Source organism: Myxine glutinosa, unplaced genomic scaffold, assembly GCF_964187855.1.
Source record: "Myxine glutinosa unplaced genomic scaffold, kmMyxGlut1.1 SCAFFOLD_664, whole genome shotgun sequence".
In the NCBI taxonomy this organism is placed as follows: Eukaryota; Metazoa; Chordata; class Myxini; order Myxiniformes; family Myxinidae; genus Myxine; species Myxine glutinosa.
In genome coordinates, this window is record NW_027616759.1 from 27,211 (window position 1) to 37,668 (window position 10,458).

The following is a 10,458-nucleotide window of genomic DNA, read 5'->3' on the forward strand; positions in this document are numbered from 1 at the left end:
TGACGCACGCTGAAAGAGAGTACTCAGTTTTCACTCTGGTTTCTTGTTTGTTTGTTTTCTTGTTTCCTTGGTTGTCCGGACGATATCTCAGCCATCCTTTGAGCTAGGAAGCTGAAATTTCGGCACAATAGTGAGCAAGTCCTTTGTCAAAAACGGTATTTTTTGTTTTTTGATTAATCAATTAATTGAGGAGTTATTTAATTATTAGCGTTTAATTAAGTACTTATTTAATTAATTAAATTTCATTTCTCTTCTGACCATTATTAACTCAGGCACCTTTTGAGTTAGGAAGCTGATATTTGGACATGCCAATGACCAGGTGATTTGGCTGCAAAGGATATTTTTGATTTATTAATTAATCAATTAATCGATTAATTATTTAATTATTCGATTAATGACAAAAAAAATTTTTTTTTTAAAGTTACAGATTCTGATGAAATAGTGGTAGTTTATGTGTTCTCTGACCAAATTGATTAATAATTTAATTTTTTTATGATTATTATTTATTTATTTTCATTATTTGTTTTCTTTCTTGGTTGTCCGGACGATATCTCAGCCATCCTTTGAGCTAGGAAGCTGAAATTTCGGCACAATAGTGAGCAAGTCCTTTGTCAAAAACGGTATTTTTTTTTTTTTGATTAATCAATAAATTGAGGAGTTATTTAATTATTAGCGATTAATTAAGTACTTATTTAATTAATCAAATTTCCTTTCTCTTCTGACCATTAACTCAGGCACCTTTTGAGTTAGGAATCTGATATTTGGACATGTCAATGACCAGGTGATTTGGCTGCACAGGATATTTTTGATTTATTAATTAATCAATTAATCGATTAATTATTTAATTATTTGATTAATGACCAAAAAAAATTTTTTTTTTAAGTTACAGATTCTGATGAAATAGTGGTAGTTTATGTGTTCTCTGACCAAATTGATTAATAATTTAATTTTTTTATGATTATTATTTATTTATTTTCATTATTAATCATTTATTTATTTTCTTTCTCATTTGGCCAATATCTCAGGCACCTTTTGAGTTGGGAAGCTAATATTTGGACATGAGTGACCAAGTGATGTGGCTATCAAGGATATTTTTGATTTATTGATTAATCATTTCATCTATTAATTATTTATTGATTAATCGATTAATTATTTATTGAGTAATCAATTAATTATTTAATTTTTTATAAATGACTTATTTAATTAAATTTCTAAAAGATACATCTTCGGATGAAGCACTAGTGGTTTAGTTATGCGATTAGCCAATTGATTATGAAAATATTTTGTGATAATCTTTTATTGATTTTAATTATACAATTAATCAATCAATTAGTGTACACCTCTCCCTCCCAATGCAGCCTCAATGAGCTGCACTGCGGCATTGCCGGGCGCCAGAGGCGCCCCGGCAATGCCGCGCTGCAGCATATTTAATTATTTGGCATGGGGCGGTGTACTTTGAATGTATTTGTACTTGTTTTCTTGTTTTCTTGTTTTCTTTCTTGGTTGTCCGGGTGATATCTCAGCCATCCTTTGAGCTAGGAAGCTGAAATTTCGGCACAATAGTGAGCAAGTCCTTTGTCAAAAACGGTATTTTTTTTTTGATTAATCAATAAATTGAGGAGTTATTTAATTATTAGCGATTAATTAAGTACTTATTTAATTAATTAAATTTCCTTTCTCTTCTGACCATTAACTCAGGCACCTTTTGAGTTAGGAAGCTGATATTTGGACATGCCAATGACCAGGTGATTTGGCTGCAAAGGATATTTTTGATTTATTAATGAATCGATTAATCGATTAATTATTTAATTATTCGATTAATGACAAAAAAAAATTTTTTTTTAAGTTACAGATTCTGATGAAATAGTGGTAGTTTATGTGTTCTCTGACCAAATTGATTAATAATTTAATGTTTTTATGATTATTATTTATTTATTTTAATTATTAATCATTTATTTATTTTCTTTCTCATTTGGCCAATATCTCAGGCACCTTTTGAGCTGGGAAACTAATATTTGGACATGACAGTGACCAGGTGATGTGGCTATAAAGGATATTTTTGATTTATTGATTAATCATTTCATCTATTAATTATTTATTGATTAATCGATTAATTATTTATTGAGTAATCAATTAATTATTTAATTTTTTATAAATGACTTATTTAATTAAATTTCTAAAAGATACATCTTCGGATGAAGCACTAGTGGTTTAGTTATGCGATTAGCCAATTGATTATGAAAATATTTTGTGATAATCTTTTATTGATTTTAATTATACAATTAATCAATCAATTAGTGTACACCTCTCCCTCCCAATGCAGCCTCAATGAGCTGCACTGCGGTATTGCTGGGCGCCCGAGGCGCCCCGGCAATGCCGCGCTGCAGCATATTTAATTATTTGGCATGGGGCGGTGCACTTTGAATGTATTTGTACTTGTTGTACACCGCTCCTTTCCTCTGCCATCTCCAGGCATTGCAAATCGTCATTGCCGGGCACCAAAGGGGGCTCGGCAGTGACGCACGCTGAAAGAGAGTACTCAGTTTTCACTCTGGTTTCTTGTTGTACACCGCTCCTTTCCTATGCCATCTCCAGGCATTGCAAATCGTCATTGCCGGGCACCAAAGGGGGCTCGGCAGTGACGCACACTGAAAGAGAGTACTCAGTTTTCACTCTGGTTTCTTGTTTTCTTGTTGTACACCGCTCCTTTCCTATGCCATCTACAGGCATTGCAAATCGTCATTGCCGGGCACCAAAGGGGGCTCGGCAGTGACGCATGCTGAAAGAGAGTACTCAGTTTTCACTCTGGTTTCTTGTTTGTTTTCTTATTTGTTTTCTTGTTTGTTTTCTTTCTTGTTTTCTTTCTTGTTTTCTTTCTTGGTTGTCTGGACGATATCTCAGCCATCCTTTGAGCGAGGAAGCTGAAATTTCGGCACAATAGTGAGCAAGTCCTTTGTCAAAAACCGTATTTTTTTTTAAATTAATCAATAAATTGAGGAGTTATTTAATTATTAGCGATTAATTAAGTACTTATTTAATTAATCAAATTTCCTTTCTCTTCTGACCATTAACTCAGGCACCTTTTGAGTTAGGAAGCTGATATTTGGACATGCCAATGACCAGGTGATTTGGCTGCAAAGGATATTTTTGATTTATTAATTAATCAATTAATCGATAAATTATTTAATTATTCGATTAATGACCCAAAAAATTTTTTTGTTTAAGTTACACATTTTGATGAAATAGTGGTAGTTTATGTGTTCTCTGACCAAATTGATTAATAATTTAATTTTTTTATGATTATTATTTATTTATTTTCATTATTAATCATTTATTTATTTTCTTTCTCATTTGGCCAATATCTCAGGCACCTTTTGAGCTGGGAAGCTAATATTTGGACATGAGTGACCAAGTGATGTGGCTATGAAGGATATTTTTGATTTATTGATTAATCATTTCATCTATTAATTATTTATTGATTAATCGATTAATTATTTTTTGAGCAATCAATTAATTATTTAATTTTTTATAAATGACTTATTTAATTAAATTTCTAAACGATACATCTTCTGATGAAGCACTAGTGGTTTAGTTATGCGATTAGCCAATTGATTATGAAAATATTTTGTGATAATCTTTTATTGATTTTAATTATACAATTAATCAATCAATTAATGTACACCTCTCCCTCCCAATGCAGCCTCAATGAGCTGCACCGCGGTATTGCTGGGCGCCCGAGGCGACCCGGCAATGCCGCACTGTAGGATATATCATTATTTGGCATGGGGGCGGTGCACTTTGACTGTATCTTTACTTGTTTGTTTGTTTGTTTACCTGTTTGTTTGGTTACCTGTTTGTTTGTCTGTTTATCTGTTTCTTTGCCTGTTTACCATTTTGTTTGTCTATCTGTCTGTTTGTCCTCACAGAACGTGAGCATGCTTTTCTCTGCAACCGTTGGTCCGGTTGCCAAGAAATGTTCACCATCCAATAGAGTTTTATAATGATTATGACGTCATAGGTCACGTGGTATGGGTGCCATCTTGGAAAAATCAAAAACTTTGCACATCTATATTCACAAAACCGACGTATGGAATAAATTGAAACGTGGCTTATTGTTAAGTACTCCCAATGAAGAATAACATATATTTGTGATGATGTCATCAGTGCCTTCATTATTGTGATATTAGACAAGTAGAACGCTTGATTCGATCAGTTTGAAGTTTCTTGAGCGTGATATACACAAAAATTGTATGGGAGAATTAAATCATCGGCCACGTGTTTGGCAGCCATATTGGATTGAACACAAATCTGTCAATAAACCACGCAAACGCAGCAGCTATTATATACCACACAAAAAACGCCACACAAACACATCCTGGCGAGGGTCTGCACTCTCTAATTTTTTTTTCATGTTTGTGTCTGCAATGCAGGAAGCATACATGTTTGAGGAAAACACAAGACGAACATGCTCTCTGCTCTGTGGACTCTGGAAATTTGAGTTGCCATGGGTGACAAAGACAAGGCGACCCATAAGGCCTCAATTGCATCTCACCTGCCCAAGTTATCTTACATTGGCTCCAATCAACGGGATCCATTCTGCGCAGACCCCGAAGGCCTCAGTCCTCCTGCACAATGTCTGATTCGTCCTTCTCACCCTGTTTCAGCCCCTTGTATTGAGGAAAAGCAAACGGGGACCAAGAAACGTGGAATATTTCGTGCTTTTTCTTTTACATTGCATTGACGGCGTTATAGCTTCGGACAATGGAGCCGTGATTCTGGAAATCACAATGAACGTCGGTCTTTGCACGATTCTTCGGAGTCCAGTAAGGGCTTCCCATCTAACGGTACACATTCCTATGACGGTAATAAGACCTGGAATAGTAAGACCCCTCAGAAGCAGCACAGAATAGTCAGTGGGTCTACAAGGGGTTCCTCCTTAAAACGAGACTCTCTTCTTGCTTTAGGACCATTTTGGGGTTGCTTGCAGCAGTCACGATCAGAAGATAATAATGATGATGATGTTCTGAAAAGTCTTCCGAATTTCAAAGTCACTGAGACACAAATTGCCCACAATGTCAGTGATGGGAGCTGCGAGACCTCGAGTTGCAATGTATCAAGCAAAGGTAGACTAGGTCCCGTGACCAAAATTTTAAATTGCAAAGCTTCAATGGAGAACGTTTGTGAGGTATGGAGCCTAAAAAGCAGGAGTAGTGGAAACTATGAGAACGTCGTCACAGTTCCACAAACACATCATCAGGATGAAAATGAACCACTCGTACAGAATGATGGCACCAACGTAGTAGAGGAACTCGATACTATGGCGGGCATAGCTTCCAAAACCAATCGGCTGCATTTGGTGGCTAACGGCAATGAATCAAACCAACTGTGCAAGCACAAGGTTGCAGACATTGTTGAACATGCAGCAGTGCAAGAGATGTTCAGTGTTGAGGATGTTGACACCGTGACTGAGACCCCTGAAGTTGATTTGGAGACGGTCAGTTTTTCAGATATTGAAAAAGACATTGGTTTCCCAAGCTTGGCACTACAACAAAGCGACTGTGACATGCAGGGCTCCGTCGATGCACTACCTTCAATACCCGAGAGTCCAGGATCCTCCCGTAGCACTGACAGCGCATTGATGGAAGATTTTGTGCATGGAGAAAATGGAAAACCAGAAGGTGGGGCTGAGAGAGACATTCTCATTTGGAACGCCATCGTTTTGCCTCAAGGACAAGAGAAATACACAAAGTTAACATCTGTTCCCTCTTCTCTGGTAAAGCTTGAGTCCTGCCCTGATGAGGTTTTGCTTGATGCCGATGAAAGTAGTTGGGCCACGTGTCGTCTGGAAGTGAGTGACGATAAGGACATGGCCGCTACCGTCGAGTTGCCCACATCCAAGAGTGGAATGGATTGCTCTGAACAAATTGGTGGCACTGGGACAAAAGTTGTCGCAAAATGGCTGCAGTTTGGGAATGCAGGTTTGTTTTACTGAGTTGCATTTTATTTTACTTGTTTTGTTTTTAAATACACATTGCCTTCAAAAAGTGTTTTACCCTTGATTTTTTTTTTTCACATTTTGTTGTGTAACAGCCTGAATTAAAAATAGATTTTTTTTTGTCACTAACAAAATACCTCATAATGTCAGTGGCATTTCCCTTTTTTAGAATTTCTTACTGAGCAATTGAAAATGAAATACAGAAATATCTAATTTATATAAGTATTCAGCCCCTGAGTCAATACTTCGTAGAAGCGCCTTTGGCAGCGATTACAGCTCCAAGTCTTCCTGGGTTTGTCTATATCAGCTTTGCACATCTGGATATATGGAGTTTCTCTCATTCTTCCTTGCAGATTTGCTCAAGCTCTGTCGAGTCTAAAAGAGAGCATCAGTGAACAGCAATCTTCAAGTCTTTTCCACAGATTCTCAATGGGATTCATGTCTGGGATTTGTCTGGGCCACTCAAGGACTTTCACATTCTTGTTCAGAAACCATTCCAGTGTTGCTTTGGCTGAATGCTGGGGGTCATCGTCCTGTTGGAACATAAAATCTTCACCGCAGTCCAGGTTATTTTGCACTCTGAAGCAGGTTCTTCTCAAATATATGTCTGTATTTGGCTCCGTACATCAATCCTTATATACTTACGAGTCTCCCAATCCTCATCACTGAAAAGCATCTCCATAGTATGATGCTTCACAGTAGGGATGGTGTTAGATGCGTTCTGCTCGTTTTCTGCCAGACATAGCGCTTTGCATTCAGGCCAAAGAGCTCAATTTTCTTCTCGTCAGGCAACGGAATATTTTGCCTGATGGTCTGAGTTTTTCACTTGCCTTTTTGTAAGCTCCAGGCGTCCTTTCATGTGCCTTTTCTCAGGAGTGACTTGCATCTTGCCACTCTCCAATAAAGCCTAGATTTGTGAAGTTCTGCAGAGACTGTTGTCCTTCCAGCAAGTTCTCCCATCTCAGCCAAGGAACTCTGTAGTTCTGTCAGTGTGCCATTGGGTTGTTGGTCGCCTCCCTGATCAAAGTCCTTCTTGCCCGGTTGCTCAGTTTGGTCGGACGGCCAGCTCTAGGAAGTGTCTGGGTAGTTCGATATTCTTTCCATTTCCTAACGATGGAGCTCACTGTGCTCTTGGAAACTTTCAACAATATAAATTGTTTTATCCCCTTCCCCAGATCTCTGCCTCCTCACAATTCTATATCTGAGTTATACGAACAGTTCCTTGGACTTCCTGGTAGAGTTTATGCTCTGACATTCACTGTCAACTGTGAGACCTTATATGGACAGGTGTTTCTTTCTAAATCATGTAAAATCAATTTAATTGTGCGGACTCCAATTTGAAGTTGTAGAGATGTCTGAAGGATGATCAAAGGAAATTAGATGCACCTGAGCTCAATTTGGAATGTCATAGCAAAGGGGATGAATACTTATTGACTCGAGACATTTCTGCTTTTCATTTTTAATTATTTTGCAAAAAATTGTCAAAAAAAAAAATCGACTTTGACATTATGGGGTATTATGTGCAGATCAATAACAAAACAAATCTCAATTTAATCCATCTTAAGTTCAGGTGTGTGTGTGTGTGTGTGTGTGTGTGTGTGTGTGTGTGTGTGTGTGTGTGTGTGTGTGTGTGTGTGTGTGTGTGTGTGTGTGTAATGGAATATTCTTTTTGTGGAAAAATTTTCAACATCTGAGATTGATTGTTCTTCTGATTGCAAATTGCATAAAAAATTGTTGTTTCGTGGTTAATATGGATTGGTAGTTCTTGTGGCTTATTTTTAAATACTCAAAATGAAAAGTTGTTTTATTTTGAGAAGATTTTACTGAAAACAACGTTTTTATCCTCTTTCTGAAGTCTTCTTGCTTGGTGAGCTTGTCTGCGTTATTGATGTAACGTTTGATGGGTTATGGTGCCATATTGTTCCCACTGGCTTTTCATCCCAGAGACTGTGGACTCGAGTCCAACACACTATTCAGGAGTTGATCTGTAATGTTCTGTAAATGAACATAATCCCAGGAGAATGGCCATGGCAAATGAACAATCCATAAATGCTCGGCCATATTACTAATGGCAGCCAGGAAGTGGGTATTCTGCCCGCCCTGCTTTCTCTTGTCAATATTTAATGCCAGTGCACGCTTCTGGTTGATTTTTCATGTCCAGAAGCCAATGGTGCACGAGGTTGAAACCACTACTGATGAGGGCAGCTCTGCCGACATCCTCAGAACAGATGACAAAAGACAGCTTAAAAGGAGTGGTGTGTTGCATCACATGTGTCATGTGACCATTTAAATTTAAGTTGTGCACACTTTGTAGAGCAAGATTTTCATTGTCTACCTAGATGTTGTGTTATTCGCCAGGTAGATGACATTTGAGAGTACAATAAGGTGCAAGGTTCATACATCTTGCTTTTTGTTGATTAACATTGTATGATTATTTCATACAATGTTAATCAACAAAAAAAGCAAGATGTATGAACCTTGAACCCTTTATGAACCTAAAGGTGGTTTAACATTGTATGATTATTTCCCTAGATTCAGGAGAACAGGAAGGACGTGATCAAAAGCAGGTGAACGTGAACATTCAGGCTTATTCGGATGAAGTGAAGCAGAAAGAGGAGGATGTGAAGAGGATTCGAGCAGCAAGCGTCGCTTCATCTTCTGGGGTGAACAGCATTGTATAGGCTCTGGGGGGGTGCTTGTGTACATCTCTCTTCTACGGCAAAACTTTTGATTTTCCTGTTCTATATGTTGAGACCCTTGGAAAAAATCTGGGTAACACTCCCAGATCAAGTACGTTTTTTCTGCACACCCCAATACGTGATTATGACTTGAGGCCAATTAGCCGAAATAGCAAAATTCCGTTTTCATGGAATAATTCAAGAGTAGGCAGCTTTAGATTCAAATGTAACATTTATTTATCATGTTTAGACATAACTAACACATTTTTAGCATGGTTCAATACTATAAACTGTCTTTTTTAGGAAAAAAAAACACGTCATTTAGCTTCTTTTTCTCCAAAAATCACTTTCAGTTTGAAAGGCGCTCAAAATCCGATCACCTCTCATACACCCAATTATGTCGATAAAGCAACCAAAATTTGTCAGAAGCTTCCTTATGAAGCCCTTTAATAATTCCATGCATCATATTTATGATTCATTATATTGTATAGTGACAGTGGGGTCAAATGTTAACAAAGGTTACCCCTACCCCAAAAAGCGGTATAAACCAAAATTGGTTAAATTGGTCTAACTTTAGAAGTAAGTGTGATATTCGGCTGATATTGGTGTCTATGTATGGGTTTTTGATAGCAAGCTATTCATTGGAACCATAATCAACCCCTTTTGAATACACCTAATTTGCATAATTTCAAAATGGCCGCCAAACACCTCCTGGCAATGATGTTGACTAAATTTCGCTCAAAATTCAGCTTAAGCAAAACTATTACACTTACATAGCTTAAGGATTCATGAATTAAAATCATAACATGTCCACAAACCCAATATAACTGTCATAACAAGGAAGCGCGTGCTGTCAATTACCACCATTTACCACCCGTGCAACTTCAATACATGTACTCTTTATCAAGCGACAGGATTCTTGCAGGCATCAGGGGAAGCCTTTTTGCAATGACAAAAATTTACACATTTGATTATGGCGGTCCTACAGGGGCATGTTGACCTGGCACACTTAGTGCATGAACAGACAACTGTCCAATGTGATTCTAGAGTTTTCCACGTTGTCTCAGGTATCAGCTGTTCCTTGTCATGCGTATAACCACAATCCTCTGGCTTAAGTGCGATCACATTTTCAGAATCTTGATGAAGCTCCAAAGCATGCATGATATTGTAGGCATTGAAAAAGCTACGCTTCATGTGTGGCAGGAGACCTTGGCTGGTTGGTGGCAGGTTGTGATGAGAACTCCCTTTGACATGATGGAAGATCTCCGCACGCAAGTTCGAAAATTTATTCGCATCGCTTTTTGGTTTCAGTACTTTGACCAAGTAGGATTCTGCATTCTTGATCAAAGGCTGAGAAAGGGTCGGCAACCCTCCAAAGTGCTTCAATAACCTTTCTGGCTCGGCATTCAAGGTGGCTTTCTTGGTCCCAACTTTGCTAGTGATATCACATCCTGTAAGACTGTGTACGGCAGGAAGAACAGCACAGAGTTGACATCCGATGCGCTCGAACAAGGTATGAAGGGGCACATACCGAGTGCTATCTCCAACTCCAGCTCGTACCCACAGCTCCTCTAGGTCATGTTGGAGAAAGACAGGCATGTGGTGGAGCAAGGCAACAACTACATCAGTATCATTGGAGATGACAACACATATTTTGTGTCCTTCTTTGAGCGCATCCAAAACATGAAGGAGTATGCGAAGATCCGCCTCTTCAAATGTGGATTGAAGGTGTACCAGTGCGCTCTCATCTCCGTTGTGCATTTTCATACATTTCCAATCCTCGTT

General features: G+C 38.0%; 1 protein-coding gene across 1 annotated transcript; it reads left to right on the top strand.

Moving 5' to 3' along the window:
* Positions 1-4,747: 4,747 nt before the first annotated feature.
* On the top strand, positions 4,748-8,678 carry LOC144889069 (uncharacterized). Its single transcript, XM_078768885.1, has 2 exons — positions 4,748-5,978; positions 8,528-8,678. Exons 1-2 carry the CDS (start codon positions 5,168-5,170, stop codon positions 8,674-8,676), a joined length of 960 nt encoding a protein of 319 aa, XP_078625011.1. The 5' UTR covers positions 4,748-5,167; the 3' UTR covers positions 8,677-8,678.
* The last annotated feature ends 1,780 nt before the right edge of the window (positions 8,679-10,458 follow it).

Bases quoted from the DNA above. Each gene is read 5' to 3' on its own strand.
- LOC144889069 (XM_078768885.1), top strand. From the start codon at position 5,168: ATGGAGAACGTTTGTGAGGTATGGAGCCTAAAAAGCAGGAGTAGTGGA. The intron at 5,979-8,527 runs GTTTGTTTTACT...TTATTTCCCTAG, and splicing joins GCTGCAGTTTGGGAATGCAG to ATTCAGGAGAACAGGAAGGA.